This window comes from Sapajus apella, unplaced genomic scaffold (genome assembly GCF_009761245.1).
Source record: "Sapajus apella isolate SASKATOON/1434 unplaced genomic scaffold, GSC_monkey_1.0 scaffold32, whole genome shotgun sequence".
Classification (NCBI taxonomy): Eukaryota; Metazoa; Chordata; class Mammalia; order Primates; family Cebidae; genus Sapajus; species Sapajus apella.
This window is the reverse complement of record NW_022436972.1, coordinates 14,553,898-14,573,825: the sequence shown is the minus strand read 5'-3', so window position 1 is coordinate 14,573,825 and position 19,928 is coordinate 14,553,898. Positions and strand designations below refer to the sequence as shown.

Sequence of the window (19,928 nt, the reverse complement as noted above, 5' to 3'; positions counted from 1 at the left end):
CATAACGGAAACTCATAAATAAAGCCCTAAATCCCTGGGACAGAGCACCAGGGAACAAAAAGCAGTTTGAGTTCTCCTGCAGCAGACCTAAAAGTACCTGCCCAGCAGCTCTGAATGAACAACAACAAAGCTCGCAACTCACCATTTGAGCTCCTATAAAGAAAAGACCGTCTCCTCAAGCAGCTCCCTGACCCCTATATATCCAAAAAGACACCTCATAGAGGAGAGATCAGATTGACACTAGGCGGGTATCCTTCTGGGACAAAGATAGCAGCAGAAGAAAACTGGTAACAACCCTTGCTGTTCAGCAGCTGCTGCAGGTGAACCCCAGGCAAGCAGGGCCTGGAGTGAACCTCGGCAGACCTACAGCAGAGGGGCCAGACTGTCAGAAGGAAAACCAAGAAACAGAAATAACCTCATCATCAACAAACAGAACGTCAATCTGAAAGATTTGAGACCCAATCTGAAAGCCAGCAACTACAAAGTCGACAGGTGGATAAATCCTTAAGGATGGGAAGAAACCGGCGCAAAAAGGATGAAAACACCCGAAACCAGAACACCTCTCCTCCTAAAAGGGATCACAACTCCTCGCCAGCAAGGGAACAAGGTTGGATGGAGAACGAGTGTGATGAAATGACAGAATCAGAATTCAGAAGGTGGGTAATAAGAAACTTCTGTGAACTTAAACAACATGTTCTAACCAAATGCCAAGAAACTAAGAACCTTGAAAAAAGATTTGACGAAATGCTAACAAGAATGGACAAAATAGAAAGGAATATAAGTGAATTGATGGAGCTGAAAACTGCAACACGAGAACTTCGTGAAGCATGCACAAGTATCAACAGCCGAATGGACCAAGCAGAAGAAAGGATATCAGAGGTCGAAGATCAACTCAATGAAATAAAACGGGAAGGCAAGACTGGAGAAAAAAGGGTAAAAAGGAATGAACAAAGTCTCCAAGAAATGTGGGACTATGTGAAAAGACCTAATCTGCGTTTGATAGGCGTACCCGAATGCGACGAAGAGAATGAATCCAAGCTGGAAAATACTCTTCAGGATATTATCCAGGAAAACTTCCCCAACCTAGCAAGGCAGGCAAACATTCAAGTCCAGGAAATACAGAGAACACCACAAAGATATTCGTCAAGAAGAGCAACCCCAAGGCACATAATCGTCAGATTCACCAGGGTCGAAATGAAGGAGAAAATACTAAGGGCAGCCAGAGAGAAAGGTCGGGTTACCCATAAAGGGAAGCCCATCAGACTCACAGCAGATCTCTCAGCAGAAACCCTACAAGCCAGAAGAGAATGGGGGCCAATATTCAACATCCTTAAAGAAAAGAACTTTCAACCCAGAATCTCCTATCCAGCCAAACTAAGCTTCATAAGTGAAGGAAAAATAAAATCCTTTGGGAACATGCAAGTACTCAGAGATTTCATCACCACCAGGCCAGCTCTACAAGAGCTCCTGAAAGAGGCTCTACACTTATAAAGGAACAACAAGTACCAGCTCAACTAAAGGGCAAAACAGCCAGCTAGCACCAAAATGGCAGTATCAAATTCACACATAACAATATTAACCCTAAATGTAAATGGACTAAATGCCCCAATCAAAAGACACAGACTGGCAAATTGGATAAAAAGCCAAAACCCATCGGTGTGCTGTATCCAGGAAACCCATCTCACATGCAAGGATACACAAAGGCTCAAAATAAAGGGATGGAGGAAGATTTACCAAGCAAATGGAGAGCAAAAAAAAGCAGGAGTTGCAATTCTCATCTCTGATAAATTAGACTTTAAAGCAACAAAGATCATAAGAGACAAAGAGGGACATTACATAATGGTAAAAGGATCAATGCAACAAGAAGAGCTAACGATCCTAAATATATACGCACCCAATACAGGAGCACCCAGATACATAAGGCAAGTTCTTAATGACTTACAAAGAGACTTAGACTCCCACACAATAATAGTGGGAGACTTTAACACCCCATTGTCAACATTAGACAGATCAACCAGACAGAAAATTAACAAGGATATCCAGGACTTGAACTCAGACCTGGACCAAGCAAACCTAATAGACATTTACAGAACTCTCCACCCCAAATCCACAGAATATACATTCTTCTCAGCACCACATCACACCTACTCTAAAATTGACCACATAATTGGGAGTAAATCACTCCTCAGCAAATGCAAAAGAACGGAAATCGTAACAAACAGTCTCTCAGACCACAGTGCAATCAAGTTAGAACTCAGAATTCAAAAACTAACTCAAAACCACACAGCTTCATGGAAACTGAACAACTTGCTCTTGAATGTTGACTGGATAAACAATGAAATGAAGGCAGAAATAAAGATGTTCTTCGAAACCAACGAGAATGAAGACACAACATACCAGAATCTCTGGGACACATTTAAAGCAGTCTCTAGAGGAAAATATATAGCAATAAGTGCCCACATGAGAAGCAAGGAGAGATCAAAAATTGACACCCTATCGTCAAAACTGAAAGAGCTAGAGGAGCAAGATCAAAAAAACTCAAAGTCTAGCAGAAGACAAGAAATAGCTAAGATCAGAGCAGAACTGAAGGAGATAGAGACACAAAAAACCCTTCAAAACATCAATAAATCCAGGAGCTGCTTTTTTGAAAAGATCAACAAAATAGACAGACCACTAGCCAGATTAATAAAAAAGAAAAGAGAGAATAACCAAATTGATGCAATAAAAAACGATAAAGGGGATATCACCACAGATTCCACAGAAATTCAAACCATCATCAGAGATTATTACAAACAACTCTATGCACACAAACTAATAAACCTGGAAGAAATGGATAAATTCCTGGACACTTGCCTCCTGCCAAGCCTAAACCAGGAAGAAGCCGAAACCCTGAACAGACCCAAAACAAGGTCTGAAGTTGAGGCAGCAATTAAGAGCTTACCACCCAAAAAAAGCCCAGGTCCAGATGGGTTCACAGCTGAATTCTACCAGACATACAAAGAGGAGCTGGTACCATTTCTTCTGAAACTATTCCAAACAATACAAAAAGAGGGAATTCTTCCCAAATCATTTTATGAGACCAACATCATCCTGATTCCAAAACCCGGCAGAGACTCAACAAGAAAAGAAAACTTCAGGCCAATATCCATGATGAACATAGATGCAAAAATCTTCAATAAAATACTGATAAGCCGATTGCAACAGCACATCAAAAAGCTTATCCACCATGATCAAGTAGGCTTCATCCCAGGGATGCAAGGCTGGTTCAACATACGCAAGTCTATAAACGTAATTCACCACATAAACAGAACTAAAGACAAAAACCACATGATTATCTCAATTGATGCAGAGAAGGCCTTTGACAAAATTCAACAGCCCTTTATGCTAAAAACACTCAATAAGCTAGGTATCAATGGAACGTATCTCAAAATAATAAAAGCTACTTATGACAAACCAACAGCCAATATCATACTGAATGGCCAAAAACTGGAAGCATTCCCCTTGAAATGTGGCACCAGACAAGGATGCCCGCTCTCACCACTGCTATTCAATATAGTATTAGAAGTTCTAGCCAGAGCAATCAGGCAAGAAAAAGAAATAAAGGGCATTCAAATAGGAAAGGAGGAAGTCAAATTGTCTCTATTTGCAGACGACATGATTGTATATCTAGAAGACCCCATCGTCTCAGCCCCAAACCTCCTGAAACTGATAAGCAAGTTCAGCAAAGTCTCAGGATACAAAATCAATGTACAAAAATCACATGCATTCCTATACACCAGTAACAGACTTAAAGAGAGCCAAATCAAGAACAAACTTCCATTCACAATTGCCACAAAGAGAATAAAATACCTAGGAATACAACTAACAAGGAATGTAAAGGACCTCTTCAAGGAGAACTACAAGCCACTGCTCAACGAAATAAGAGATGACACAAACAGATGGAGAAACATCCCATGTTCATGGTTAGGAAGAATCAATATCGTGAAAATGGCCATACTGCCCAAAGTAATTTACAGATTCAATGCTATCCCCATCAAGCTACCAATGACTTTCTTTGCAGAACTGGAAAAAACCACCTTAAACTTCATATGGAACCAAAAGAGAGCCCGCATAGCCAAGTCAATTCTAAGCAAAAAGAACAAAGCGGGGGGCATCACAATACCAGACTTCAAACTATACTACAAGGCTACGGTAATCAAAACAGAATGGTACTGGTACCAAAACAGAGATATAGACCAATGGAACAGAACAGAGGTCTCGGAGGCAACACAACCTTTCTACAACCATCTGATCTTTGACAAACCAAACAAAAACAAGCAATGGGGAAAGGATTCCCTGTTCAATAAATGGTGTTGGGAAAGCTGGCTAGCCATGTGCAGAAAGCAGAAACTGGACCCCTTCCTGACACCTTACACTAAAATTAACTCCAGATGGATTAAAGACTTAAACATAAGACCTAACACTATAAAAACCCTAGAAGAAAATCTAGGCAAAACCATTCAGGACGTAGGTGTAGGCAAGGACTTCATGACCAAAACACCAAAAGCATTGACAACAAAAGCCAAAATAGACAAATGGGACCTAATCAAACTCCACAGCTTCTGCACAGCAAAAGAAACAATCATTAGAGTGAATCGGCAACCAACAGATTGGGAAAAAATTTTTGCAGTTTACCCATCTGACAAAGGGCTGATATCCAAAATTTACAAAGAACTAAAGCAGATTTACAAGAAAAAAAACTAACAAGCCCATTCAAAAGTGGGCAAAGGATATGAACAGACACTTCTCAGAAGAAGACATACGTGAGGCCAACAAACATATGAAAAAATGCTCATCATCACTGGTCATCAGAGAAATGCAAATCAAAACTACATTGAGATACCATCTCACGGCGGTTAGAATGGCGATCATTAAAAAATCTGGAGACAACAGATGCTGGAGAGGATGTGGAGAAATAGGAACACTTTTGCACTGTTGGTGGGAGTGTAAATTAGTTCAACCATTGTGGAAGACAGTGTGGCGATTCCTCAAGGACCTAGAAATAGAAATTCCATTTGACCCAGCAATCCCATTACTGGGTATATATCCAAAGGATTACAAATCGTTCTACTATAACGACACGTGTACACGAATATTCATTGCAGCACTGTTCACAATAGCAAAGACCTGGAACCAACCCAAATGCCCTTCGACGATAGACTGGATAGGGAAAATGTGGCACATATACACCATGGAATATTATGCAGCCATCAAAAACGATGAGTTTGGGTCCTTTGTAGGGACATGGATGAACCTGGAAACCATCATTCTCAGCAAACTGACAGAAGAGCAGAAGATCAAACACCGCATGTTCTCACTCATAGGCGGGTGTTGAACAATGAGAACACATGGACACAGGGAGGGGAGCACTACACACTGGGGTCAGTTGGGGGGAAATAGGGGAGGGATGGCGGGGGGTGGGAAGCTGGGGAGAGATAGCAAGGGGAGAAATGCCAGATGTAGGTGATGGGGAGGAAGACAGCGAATCACACTGCCACGTGTGTTCCTATGCAACAATTTTGCATGTTCTTCACATGTACCCCAAAACCTAAAATGCAATAAAATAAATAAATGGGAAAAAAAAAAAAAAAAAAGCCTTGAGCTTCCTAGGAAAGAAACACTTCAATACTAAGTATTTCTGGCACCAACACCCCTTATAAGAAACATGAAAAGAGAAAGTGTTTTATGAAGAAAAATAAATATGATTCAGGATAAACTTAAAGCAAATGTCGTCAGGCCCAGGACCCAGAACCCAAAAAGTTGGTCAATGTTGTTTTTCGTTTGTTTTTTTCTTTTTTATCCTCCTATGGTACATTCTATGTTTATTTTCCTAAAAACAAATAAGAAAACTTCTTGTACTTACCCAGAGTATTAGTAGCGAAGTTTTTTTCAAGTCCATCTTCTGTGAGTTCTCTTTTATTGATCATGCAACCTGCATTATTGATCTAAAAATTATAGTTCCCATTTAAAAATAAAGAAAAATAGGGCCAAAAGACCATTTCCATCCCCACACCTCCACTACCCCACCACCAGCTGTTTCTCAACATTCAAGTGACAATGACAATTTGCTCAACTCATTCTTCATTCCAAACCCCTTACAGGAGAATACCACTTGCGCAGAGGACTCAGCCACAGAACTATGCAAAGATCGCTGAGTGAGAGGGCTTGGCCAGGCAACCTAATTCATGAGAGAGTGCTCTGGAAATTCATCTAGTCCACAACTGTCCAATCGAAGTGTCTAATCTTTCCTAGCAGCCACATTAAAAAGGTATCAAGAAACAGGTAAAACTAATTTAATATATTTAACAAAATATATCCAAAATAGCATCATTTTAACATGTAATCCATACAGAATATTAATGAGACGGAATACATAGTTTTTTTAAGGCTTTGAAACCTGCTAGTTTTTACACTTACAGCACATCTCAGTTTGGACTAGCAACATTTCAGATGCTTCACAGCTACACTGGAGAGCACAATTCCAGACTCTGGGACAACATTTTAGAGCACATCAGAGACTCTGGATAGAAAAGCAACTTAGCTCAAAGCAGAGCATCTGGGAAGAGCACACTGGCACCTTTCTATCTGAGTCCACCCAGGGTCCCCGTGGAGTTTTGTGGTAATTATGTTACTAAACGATTTGCATGCCGGCAGTCGGTATTCTTTTGGACTAAAAGAGCTTCTAATTTCAATACACCAATCCCCAAATCTACAGAACCAAGAAATATTTATATACAAATCATTTCATTAAAAAACGGAACGTATCTATCCTCCCACAATACCTACCCAGAGGATGTCCCCTTCCTTTCCCCACTAATCTAACTACATGGGTCTCCTCTCAAATCCAAAGAGTAAATCTGATTACATGAACAGGCCTAAGCACAAGAGAGTCTTACTAAGATTCTTCCATAAAGACACGCAAACATACATATTCGTCCACATCCACACAGACTAAAAAAATATGCCAACAGAAGTTTATTCTCCACGTATGTTTACAAAGCTCACCAGAACATTGAGTTTATGTTCCTGCTTGAATTTTTCAACAAATTTCCAGATTTGCTTGGGATCAGACAAGTCCACAATGTGCAGAAAAATATTCTAAATTGGAAAGCAAAAAAAAAAATAAACCCTTTTTAAAAAGATATGAACTAGCACTTTTACTTTAAAAAGTACATGGTTTTTAAAAAGCAAATACTTTGAAATGATATAAAACAGAAAATACCAGTCCCACTCCTCAAAAATAAACCATTGTTCACAGTTTTTTTATGAATCATCCAGAAATATTTTAAGCATACACTATATATACAATATATATATTTTAAGATGAATATATATACATACATACACACACACACACAAATAGGATCAGACTATGCATTGTTCTACATCTATCTCTTTCACGTAATATGTCTTTTAGTTTATGGCGGTAAAAACACATTTTACTTTTTTTTCTTTTTCCAAGATGGAGTCTTGCTCTGTCACCCAGGCTAGAGTGCAACATGATCTCGGCTCACCGCAATCTCTGCCTCCATGCTTTCAAGAGATTCTCCTGCCTCAGCCTCCCAAGTAGTACAGGCACACGCCACCACGCCCAACTAATTTTTTGTATTTTTAGTACAGATGAGGTTTCACCATGTTGGCCATGCTTCTGTCGAACTCCTGACCTCGTGATCCACCTGCCTCGGTCTCCCAAAGTGCTGGGATTACAGGTGTGAGCCACTGTGCCCTGCCTACTTTTTAAATTTTATTATGATAAGAATACTTAATATGAGATCTAACCTCTTAACAAAATTTCTCGCATGCCAACTAGGTAGATGTTGCACAGCACACCTCTTGCCTAACTGACACCTTTGTGCCCTCTGATAGTGACTCCACATTTTCCCTTTGCCCCAGCCCCTAGAACCACCATTCCGCTCTTTGGTTCTATGAATTTGGAGTACTACAGTTTCCTCACATAAGTGAAGTCAGACAGCCTCTGTCTTTCTGTGCCTGGCTTATTTAACTTAGGTTGGGTCCTCCAGATTCATCCATGTCATTGCAGGATTTCTCTCCTTTTAAGGCTGAACGATATTCCAATGTGTGTATGTCTGGTACCACATTTTCTTTAACCATTCATCTGTCAATGGCCATTTACATTGTTTCCACATCTTGGCTACTGTGAATGCTGCAATGGGTGTGGCAGTGCTAATGGCTCTTCAGGATCCTGCTTTCAATTCCCTTGGATAAGTACACAGAAAAGCAATTGCTGGGTCAGATGGTAGCTCTAGTTTCAATTTTGTGAGGAACCTCCATACTGTTTTCCATAGTGGCTGCACCAGTTTGCATTCCTACAAGCGGTGTACAAGGGTTCCAATTTCTCCACAACCTCACAAACACTTTTTGTCTTTTGTTTTTCTATCAATAGCCATCCTGAGAGGTGTGAGGTGACATTTCACGCTGGTTTTGATTTGCATTTCCCTGATGACTACTGACATTGAGTATTTTTTCATGTATGTGTTGGCCATTTATTGCTTTGTTCCTTGAGGTGGATTCTCACTCTGTTGCCCAGGCTGGAGTGCAGTGGCATGATTTTGGCTCACTGCAACCTCTCTGCCTCCCAGGTTCAAACGATTCTCCTGCCTCAGCCTCCCGAGCAGCTGGGACTAGAGGTGTGTGCCACCATGCTCGGCTAATTTTTATGTTTTTAGGACAAACAGGGTTGCACCATGTTGGCCAGGCTAATTTCAACTCCTGACCTCAAGTGATCTGCCTGCCTCGGTCTCCCAAAGTGCTCGGATTACAGGCGTGAGCCACCTTGCCCAGCTCGTGTTAGCCATTTGTATATCTTCTTTGGAGAAATGTCTATTCGAGTCCTTAGACCATTTTCAAATCTGGTTATTAGTTATGTTGTTGTTTGTTTTGCTACTGAGTTGCAGGACTTACAAAAGGTCTTGGAGATAATTTTGTTACACATGAATCTACTCTATTCCTTTTAATGACTACTTAACATACCTTTACATGGATATGTCAGTTTCCTGCTGCCGATCATTTTTCGTCAGAACTTTGCTCTTAAGACAGTATCTTAGGCACATCATAAATAAAATGACAACTTCTGCTGTGACCCTTAGTCCTTGCTCATGACGCTTTTCAATCTCTGCCTTGTATCATGGTTATCACTAGACACAGCCACCTCCCCAGGAGACTCAGAACTCCGTAAGGGACCCCGTCTAATGCGCCCTTTCTTCGTATGGTATTACACACAGTCATATGCATGGTATTTGATCAACGGACCCTGGCTGTCTAAACCTTTTTCTCTGTACCCAGTACCTAAGTCCAAACTTGCACTGTTAGCATCCAGTGAATGCAATGGCATCCTCTCTGAGTATCAGTGGACATACGTGACTTATTACTAACCCAAGGCAGAGATTCCTGCTGCTGCAGGCACCCAAGTACTGAACCTACAGACAAGGATCTGAGCAAGAGCAATAGCTCCTCAGTTTCCCCACTAATCGAGCTATAAAACCCAAAGCTGTAGTCAGAATTTCTTTCTACTGGTCTTCAAACATTTTGTTTTCTCACCTGAGACAAATGAGAAAACAGAAGCAACTCCACATTTTCATGACTCAGAAAGTCTGGTCAGGTTGAACACCATATTTGGCTTAAGCCCAGCCCAACTGACTATTCCTCTGCCTTCAAAGGACAGGAAAAATGTTGTCCATATAGAACTATTTTATTCTCTTTTAAAATGTCTGTGAAGGCCCTTACCCAGCCAGAGTGAACAAGGCTGCTGAGTCATACCTGAGTCAGCCGGGAGCCTGTACCAATGACTGCAAACGGAGTCTAGACACCTAATCCTACCATGTTGAGGCCTTCCCTGCAACCACCCTAAACTCCCTCCTACCAAAAAGTGCTGTGTAACATGCATACAAAATCCAGGTTTAAACAGCAACAAAATTCAAGTGAACTAAAACCAATTCTGCTTTAAACATTCCATAAGTTCTCTGAGCTTCCTGGAAGTGCCTGAGATGTCTCAGTGAAAAGGAGATAGCAGCAGGGAAGAGAGAATCGCACTGTCCTACACAAATCAGCCATGGAGCTGGTGACATGAAGCACCATGAAAAGAGGAAGGAAACCATCTGTGTTCCTCTGAGACGAAACAGGAGGCCACAAAGCACACAGAGGGCGAGGCCAGCAGTCTGCTGTGGCCAGGAGAAGGAACTGGGAACAAGTGAATGTGTGTAAGTCCCAATTTGCAGAGCCACACAGTGAGAAGGCTCACCCTAGGAGCCACTGGGCCCCAACTGTGATACAAGTGTGGTTACTGAAATTGAACAAAATAAAACTCAACTGGGATCCTCTCTGCAGACGAGCCACCATCTACAGTGGCTGTGTGACCCAGGAGTCATGAGGTGACATCACGGGGACTGACCTGCTGTCAGAGCAGTTCCCACAACGAACACGGTAAACCGTGCATGGAGGTGCTTTGTTAAGTAGAAATCATTCTGGGGGAAACGCAGATTTCATAAAAACACTGAGGTCTTAGAAAGCCAAACCAGTCATTCTCAAGAAACTAGAAATCCACACTGGCCTGGAGGAGCTGGAGAGTAGAAACCCGTTTTTCATCACGGCGTGTTATGTTGGTGGAGTCAATCCCCCACAAGACCTAAGCACTTTCACAGAAACTTCCAGCCACATCAGGAGGCCTACAGGACTGAAAACGTCGCCCAGGCACCTGTACCTCTGTGATCTTTCCCTCTAAAACCCATGACTCCAGTGTAATCATGAGAAAGACATCAGACAAATCCCAAATGAGGGGCATTCTACAAATACCTGGCCAGTACTCTCAAAACTGCCGTCATTAAAAACTGGGAAGTGTGAGAAACTGTCACGGCCAAGAGGAGCCTAAAGAGACATGTAATGTCCTGTGGGATCAGGAAATAAAAACAGAAAATTAGGGAGAAAACGCAGGAAATCTCAAAGTATGAAGTCAACTTATTTTAATATTGCATAAATATTGGTTTAGTAGTTGTGGCAAATCAACCACACTAACGCAGGATGTTAACAAAAGAAGAAACTGGTTGGGGACAAATGGGAATCTCTGTACTGTTTTCACAAGTTTTCTGTGCATCTAAAACTATTCTAAAATAAAAAGGTTGGCAAAGTGTGGCAGCTCACACTTATAATCCCAGCACTTTGGGAGGCTGAGGTGGAGGGACTCTTTGAACGCAGGAGTTCAAGACCAGCCTGGGTAACATAGTGATACCTCATCTCCACAAAAAAATAAAGTAAAACCAGCTGGGTGTGGTGGCATGTGCCTACAGTCCTACCTATTTGGGAGGCCGAGGCAGGACAAGCTTTGAGTCCAGAAGTTTGAGGCTACAGCAAGCTATGAACACACCACTGCACTCCAGCCTGGGCAACAGAATGAGAGCCTATTTAAAAAAATAATAAAATAGAACTGTTTTTTTTTTAATGTTGCCCATGGGGGTAACTGCTAGACAAAACTCTGGAGCCAGGAAGTAAGGTGGGGCTGAACTGCGACCAGAAGCCTGGGGAGAAACGTCCACGCTGTTTCTCCCCCAGGCCCTTTGGGAGGATCGTGTTCAGTGGACTGGTGAGCCGGGAGCCTGCTCTACAGTAACCAGCACTCCTTCCCCCAAGCTTAGGCCATATATAACCTCTCTGCAAAGATCACCTCGGCATGATATTCACCTCTCTATAAGACCAAACGCCTGATCTTACCAAGTCAGCATGCACAAGCAGCTGAGATTCCCTCGTGACACTAAGTCTTACCCGGTGCCTGCACTCCCTGGCTCAGCTGGTCTGCTGTACACCTCACCCAGACCCTCCTGCCTGAGGGATCCTCTTTGATGTTCACCCAACCATGCAGGCAGGACCAGCTGCTCCAGGGCCCTCACTGCTCTAACACATATCTCTTCTGCTTCTGGGGGCCTGAAGGCTTCCACCTCCCACTGAGCAAGGCCCAAGCACTGATTCAACAGAACAAACTTGAAGCAAGAAATGAAAGGTTGGGAGTGGTAATAATATTAGTATACACAATACTGATAATACCAACAATAATTATAGTAGCTGCTTCTATTGATTGAGAGCTGTTTATTCTGAGGACACTCTGAGCTTCCCATCTTGTAGCCCTTTGTTATTTCAGTAACGTCTAACAGACACCTCTTCCTCAACAGAGGGAATTGAATGCAGGGATTAATTTCCCAGGTGACTAAGGAAGATGAGAACTCAACCAGGATTGGTGAAGTAACCCAGAGTGTAGTAACAGCAGGAAACTACCACCAGCTCAAGGAACAAAGCGGGAATGCAGTGTGGCCTGAGCCCAGGACCCAGAAGGAAGAACCAGAGAGGAGATTCAGCCGTCACTAGGGAAGCCAATATCTCAATTCCCCACCTTCCTTCCACCTGCCAATCTTCCTGTAATTCCTGCCATTGGTCAAACCCAGCCAAAAGCTGTCTGGCTGTAGGAGTTGAAGAAACACATACCTTGGGGTTCATATAATTTGTCCCCCAACCCACTTGCACTGTGACACACAGCACAGTGGCCAGGCCCAGGGCAGGCACACACACTTCAAAGAAACTGCTTGTTAATCACTTTTATCCTGGATAAGACTGTCAGGGGCTGTGTCTGTCCCAATCACCTGCGTCTCCAGCTCCCAGCGTGCTGCTTGGCATATAGTTCACCCTTAAATACACATTAAAAACCAATAAAGTCAAGTTACCCCTGTTTTTCAATGAGGAAAGGAAGGTTCTGGGAAGCTAAGAACATTGCCCAAGCTCACAGGCCAGGAAGGGCAAAACCAAGACTCCTATCAGAGCCCAACTTCCTCCTGCATACCATGATTTTGTGCGGGGGCTGCCTACCAATGGTAGACCAGATGTGGCTGTGGTGTGGGGCCTCTTCATAAGCAGGGAGGGGCAGCTGATCCCTGGCAGAGCCTGGAGGACACACTGAGTCAGAGAAGCCACAGGCACTGGCATAGGCAGCCTTGGACCCTCATCCCGCACGCTCCCCCTCTGAGTGCTGGAGACCACTTATAAACCCAAGAGAGCAGTGACTGTCTGCATGTGCATTCAAATCCCATCAAGCGCATCTGCATGGAGGTGAGGGGGGCAGTAGGCAAGGGCCTGTTTCCTCCCCAGTCCAGGAACATGCTTGCTCCCCTTTTCAGCTCTACCCCTCCTAAAGATGGTGGCATTGGATATAAGCCTGGCTGGATATTACAAACAGATCCATACTATCATCGTTTTCCATTTAAATACACTTTTTAAAGCCTGTGGCCCACACCACAGCAGGCAGGAATCCAGGCAAACCTCCTCCTGCCAGCGGCCTGAAATTAGTATTCTTGTTGCATCCTGCAGCAGCACCACTGAAAGTTATCAGCAGGCAGCCAGCCAGCTTTCAATCTCGAGAACTGCAGCCCGCCGATCACCGCGGCACTTGCAGACATTAGAGGGAGATTTAGAGACCCTCACGCTCACCGCCAGCACGAAGCCTCTGGAAGGCACCTGATGGCATGAGACTGGGGATTTCCACGAGTAGGGGAAAGGAACAGACACTTGGTATGAAAATGTTATTTCAAAGTTGATGCAAAATATTCCATCCTAGATAGGGACATTCTTCTCTTTGGCCAAGGTCCATGCCTGAGTGGGGCTACTGTCTGTCCCTCCCCAGCTCCTCTTCCAGAAGCCCTCCAACTGTGGGGTCTCCTAGGGAAGAGATGGGAATGGAATGAGGATGTTCTTTAGTGACAGTGAGCGAGCAACTGTGGTGACTGAGGGTCCTTTCTCTCCACTTGGTGGCAGGGGTCAGGGTTTTCCATCCAAGGCCAGCCTCATGGCTGCACAGTGTATCACAGGAATACAATCTATACAGACGCACAGGTCCTGCAATCAGGCCTCAAGCTTGGTTTAAAGTTCTGCCTTTGTTGTGTTGAAATTCCTAAATAACTTTTACACAAGGGTCTTGCATTTTCATTTTGCACCGTGCCCCACAAGCCAATCCTGGTTCCAGCTCTCTCAGAAGAGAAAGGCCACAGAACGTGAGGCAGCTCTGAAAGCTTGTGTCAGAAAGTAGCTCTCATCAGGACCCAAATGCTGTCGGCAGTTTCTCTTTATTAAAAGGCACAGGGTCAATGCAGGGCTCCGCGGCACCCAGATGACCCTTGCTGCTGTCGCTGATGTGGGCTCCCTCCGGGGTGAGAAGCCTGGCACTATCCGGCACCCAGGTGACCCTTGCTGCTGTCGCTGATGTGGGCTCCCTCTGGGGTGAGAAGCCTGGCACTATCATTGTCTAGCATAACGGGCCCCTGCCTGCCGGCCTCTGCTGGTTTCACAGGCAGCCCAGAGCCGTGCAGTTGCGCCTGAGTGCCCCACTTATCCCCTGGGTCAAACCTAGCCATTCAAAAGCAAGGCCCAGCTCTCTGCTGGCTGAGACTGCTTCGAAAGCAGAAGCACAAACACAGGCCGTCGCCAACCCACGCCAACCCAGGGAACTCGGGCAGGAGTGCGGCCTCCTCACAGCTGACCATGGAGGCGAGGAAACCCGGCAGGAGGGGCGAGGAGCTGCTCACCTGGTTACCGCTCTCCCGGATGATCTCACTCCTGGCATCTTCTGCTCGGGCTTGATCTCGACAAACCAGGTGAACTGTGCCACCTGGTGGAATTCAGTGAAACCATCTGTGAGTTACAGCGAGAGCTACAGAAACCAGCCCTTCCAAATGAAAAATAAAGACATATGGGCTCACAAAAAGAATACCTGCAACTGACACCCTTCCGTTAAACCTAGATGGGTGGTTCCCACAGTTAGAGCAGCGAAGGCAATCGTGAGGGAGGTACTGGAACCTTCTTGCCTATCTACGCTGACAGTGCTTCTGGGATAACATCCCGATTTTTTAAGGGCCTGAACACATCAAGGATAAGAAACATTGATCCGGGTCGCATCTGTCTCCCTAGCATCCAGCATGGTAGCTGGCACGGAGATCTCAAACCTGGCTGCACTTTAGACTCACCTAGGGAGCTTTTAAAGATCCAGGTGATGGCCCAGGCCTGAGTATGTTTTACAGGCTCCCTGGTGATATGATGTTCAGGCAAAGTAGAGAACCACTGGCCTAGCATGTAGTAGAGACTCAAGTATAGACTGAATGATTAATCCATCAGCAGCCCTCATATTATCCCAGCAAATGCCACACCATCATCAATCAAGGTCAACTTAAAGCAGAACATCTTCGTCGTGGCAGCTAAGAAGGAATCATTATGGAGTCTGCTTTCTCTACTAAAAATCACCCACTTGATTGAATGGCGTGTTTCACCAGAAGCTACAGGCTGACCACACCACCAGCCCCTGTCCTCTCCCCTCCTCTCCACACTTCAGAGTCGTTCCCAGCTGCTAAGATGCACTTAATCCTCTCCCTGACTTGGCAGATAATTAAAGCTTCAAATGATATAATAGTCCCCTGAAAAATGCCTAACTTGGATTTAGAGAGAGGAAAAAAAGAAAACATCTTCAGCATCTTAAAAAGTGATAAATTCACAACCTAGTTCCCCACCTTCTGCTGGAACATCCATTTTTCCAGAAGAGCCTCTGGAGAGATGCAGGAAAATTTTCTAGCCACTGCAGAGCCAACTGGTGACCCAGGATAGTTGAGCTCGTGCAGGAAATTCTGGCATTCACCCATGAGGAAGACTTCTGCTGACTGAAGACTTTACAGGCACCTGCGGCGCCTCTTTATCATCAAGGTTAGGGGAGGGAAGCAGGAGGCTGCTCCAGCCCTGGAGGCTGGACACCAGCAAGGAGGAAGTTAGTTCAACATACTCCTCTCTCCAGGTATTTTGGGGACGTTGGTTCATAACTACCATCCACATCCAAATTGTGGTGGACTCTCAGGCTCCCCCTCCCCTGTCCCCACCCCCAGGGAGTCTCATTGGGAAGGCATGAGTTAGAGACCAGGTGTTCACGTTTTTTTAAATTAAATTCCACTGGGGATTCTGATGTTCAGGGTTTGCTTGAGCCCCTCACTGCTCTTAATCAGAAAACACTGGTACACGTGCGCAGAACCCGCGCTCTCCCGTGAATTAATTAAGTGTTGAGGAAAGGGCTCCTGTTGCTCTAGCCACCTCTAGCTCGAGGCTCAGAAAGCTGGCACCTGTGCCCAGAACCATGGGCTCACCATCCAGGACTTCCTGAGCTGCCTGTGACACAGGGTGCCCTCCTCAGTAGTGGACCGGCCACAGTCTGGCCGTGGGGCTCAGAGGACACGTGTTAGCAGCCGCTCACCTCGCTTGGCTATTTCAAGGGCAGTTGCTTTGCCAATGCCGCTGTTTCCTCCAGTAACCAAAAAGACTCTTCCAGGAACCTGGACCTCCAAGTCATTAGGGACAAAGTCCTTAGATGCAGATTCATAGCCACTCCTAGAAACAGCAGACCGGTGAGAAGACCAGCTGTAAGGAGTGAGGAACACAAACCCCTGCAGAAGAAAGCTGAATTCTAGGATGCGCATGATTGCTGTCTCTGCCTCTCCCAGAACATCATGAAACTCCTTTCTCATTGACCCTCCCTGGTCTCACGAATGCCACCATCTCAGGGCCTGCATTTCCTGGGCCATTATCTTCCCAAACTTTTGAAAATATTGGAGATTCCAACACTTTGGCATCCAAACTGTCTTCCTCTGACTGCCCCAATACTGGGGAGTGGCAAAAAGAAAAAAATCCTTTGACAGATGAATTGCTCTTCTCCCTTTTGTGAGGGGCAGGTTTCGGGAAGCTTAGGAGACCATTTGCATTGTGCTTATTGCATTGCAGGACAGATATCCTTCCTTGCCTACTTGGAGAAATGGAGAGATTTGCAAGTAGCGGATGAAGGAGGAAGGTGGAGTCATTTAAGCTCTGCACCCATCAGAGGAAGCCAAGGCTCCTTCAGGGACACAGGGTGTGCACTGCATAGCACTAGGGAGTGCCATCTGGATAATGATGGGAGATTTGTAACTGCATTATGATAACGTTCTGGCAGGTGACAGAAAAGCATATTGCAGAAGAGGTACGTTTTCTGATTTGCACGAAGGCATCATATTGGATTGATGCAACCATGAGTTCCTTAACTGTTTCTCTCTCTCATTCCTTTGGAGATACCGCTCTACCTTTACTCTCCTAGTATTTCCTGGCTATGAATTGGCTAAGGGCAGTGGCAGCAGAAGGGTGGGGTTGGCAGCAGGAGGCCCAGAGGGCAGACTCTGCCCACACACAGGCAGGCTGGGGTCTCACAGCTTGCATCTCTCCCCCAGAGCCAAGAGATTTTTCCCCAGCAGTGCAGAATGGGACTGTAATCTCAAGGCTCCATAGAGGCTGAGAGCACTCCCACAGGACCTATTGACAAATGGGTAGCCAACAGCTGGCCTCTTGCTCCATGCCCTGGTACAGCACAACTGCCAGTTACATGCCCTGGACACTCGGGGAAGAGGCCAAAAGATGTTTATGAGCTTGGGTTTTAGTTTGAAAGTCATTGCCACAGGGCAGGCATTGCCACTTGTTTCAGTAAACTCAGATGTTCTTAAGAGAACAAGAAAAATGTTCCTGTTTGCACCATCTGTAACTCACTGGAACATGCCAGGCAGCTTAGAGAACACCCTACTCATGGCCAGGTGTGGTGGCTCAAGTCTGTAATCCCAGCACTTTGGGAGGTCGAGGCAGGTGGATCATGAGGTCAAGAGATCGAGAACACCCTACCCATTGCTTCTGCTGTGGGTGGCAAGCAAGATTTCTTATTCCAAAGCCTTCCTGAAAGGTTGACTTGAAACTAAAAAATATTAATAACAAGGGCTTGAACAACCTGGGTTTGTCACAGCTTGGCCTCTTACTATCTGTGCAATCTTGTGTGTTGGCTTAACCTTTCTGGGCTCTTATCTCCTCATCCGCAGATAGGGAATAATAAGAGATACCTCTTGGGTAGCATTTATGACAGTACTTGGAACATATTAGGAGCTCAATAATTAGCAGTTGACATTATTATTATTATTATTGAGACAGAGTCTCTCTCTGTCACCTAGGCTGGAGTGCAGTGGCGCGATCTCAGCTCACTGCAACTTCTGCCTCCCAGGTTCGAGTGATTCTCCTGCCTCAGCCTCCTGAGTAGCTGGGATTACAAGCACCCGCCACCACACTCTGCTAATTTCTGTATTTTTAATAGAGACAGGGTTTCACCACGTTGGCCAGGCTGGTCTTGAACACCTGGCCTCAGGCGATCTGCCTGACTCGGCCTCCCAAAGTGTTGAGATTACAGGCATGAGCCACTGCACCTGGCCAACATTATTACTATTAATAATGACAGTACCTTCCATGTTCAAATTTGTGCTCATTTGGTCCCCAAGCCTTCAAATCAGTAGGGACTTTGAGCATTTTAAACTACAAACAAAGAGGAAACTGGAAGTTTTTCCCCCCTATACACACGTGAGCCCTGGAATCTCTGTGAAAGGCTTTTCCGGTAGGGGCAAGGGCCTGAGTCAATGAATAGGGGCTTAGCTAGGAGGAGGCATTGTGGGGAATGAGTGAGAACTTCCCAAATACAATAGAGCCAGAGAAAAAGCAGTCCACAGGGAACAGGCTTTCAGAGCCCTTCTCCAGGGGCAGGAAGCTGACAGGCTTTTCTCTGTGACACCCAGCCAGAGGGGACATTAGCCTCTGGGCTCCACACTGATCCGTATTAGAGACGAATGTTTGCTGAGCGTGGCTCCTCTGGGTTAAACCTCTTCCTCAAACTGCATGCTGGGACTGCCGCCAAGCGGGCAGCGCCGGCCTGGCCTGCAGGACATGCCCCTGCCCTCTGTCCTCTGCCGGGTATCTTGCCTTCCATACAAGAATTCGTCCTGGTCCAATCTGTTGTTAGTGGTAAGGCTTGTCTTTTATGTACTCTGCCCCTTATTGGGGAAGCATTTTATTTTCACAAACTCTAGATATCAGTCTCTATTCTTCAAACTCAGACAGATATGATTTTCCCTAGGTCACCAGAAGGTAGGAGATGAGGCCAAAGGCTGGGTGTTCCATTCTTCAACACCCAGCCTAGGGGCCAAAGGGCAGCGCCCAGACAAGCTGCATCAGCAGCACCTGGAAACCTGTTGGAGATGCCCTGCCGGCAGACTCAGCAGTGCTGGCTCCGCAGCCTGTGGTTTCATGTGCCTTGCAGGGGATTTTGATTCAAGCTGAGAGGACGTCCGTACTTACAGTTTCCTGAACCTGAGGGGACAGGGATGGGGAGGGGAAAGGTCACAGGTACCCATGTCTCCTGTCCCCTCAATTTACCCAAATATGGAATTTGCTTAGGATCCATCTATACTTGCCCAGGGTTTAGGAGTCTGTTTACAACTGCCCAGGGAATTATTAGGTTCAGCAAAGTTTAGGAAACAATGATTAGATCCTGCTGCCTAGGAGCCCAAAATAGGGAGGCTTTATAAAAATCCTTGTGCCAAGAGAAAGGCTGCAAACCCTAACTCGTCACTTTCACACTGAAGTCAAAATAATGTTGTTGTTTTTCTCTCCCAGTCACTAAATTCACAACAGCGGGAAAACCCACCTAAGTCTGCCAACGGCCTTCCCCTCCCCTCCCCCACAATTTGTGTTGGATTGGGCCCCTTGGCCTCACTTCTACCTTCCCTCCCTCAAGGTGGGGAAATCAGAGCGAAAGAGTCCTGGGAGAGATTTTTACAGCCTGCCTTCCCTGGGGCCCACCCCGGGTTGGAAACTGACTCAAGCTTTCATGCTGTGTCATGTGGAAAGATCCAGCAATGAATGGTCATTGCCAGAAGACACCCCTGTGAAAGAAAGAGGCGGACACTGTATTCTCCTAAAAGCAGTGGGACAGGGCACACGGCTACACTTTCCAAGCATTCTCCGCAGCAGGG

At 45.2% G+C, this 19,928-nt stretch overlaps 1 protein-coding gene across 6 annotated transcripts in view; it reads right to left on the bottom strand.

Annotated features, from left to right (window-relative positions):
* Positions 1–19,928, bottom strand: part of DHRS12 (dehydrogenase/reductase 12) — a 46,356-nt gene that overhangs the window by 23,337 nt on the left and 3,091 nt on the right. For 2 of the 6 annotated variants that reach the window (XR_004273897.1, XM_032294563.1), the window contains exons 1-4: positions 16,316–18,135; positions 14,613–14,695; positions 7,045–7,137; positions 5,903–5,984 (exon numbers count right to left, since the gene is read on the bottom strand). Coding sequence is in view for 4 of the 6 variants with exons in the window: in XM_032294563.1 (XP_032150454.1) it covers positions 5,903–5,984; positions 7,045–7,137; positions 14,613–14,695; positions 16,316–16,586 (529 nt within the window). In the remaining 2 variants the exon portion in view is untranslated. Of the gene's footprint in view, positions 1–5,902; positions 5,985–7,044; positions 7,138–14,612; positions 14,696–16,315; positions 18,136–19,928 lie in introns of those variants that run through there. The other 4 variants (XR_004273896.1, XM_032294564.1, XM_032294565.1 and 1 more) reach the window with 4 other exon arrangements.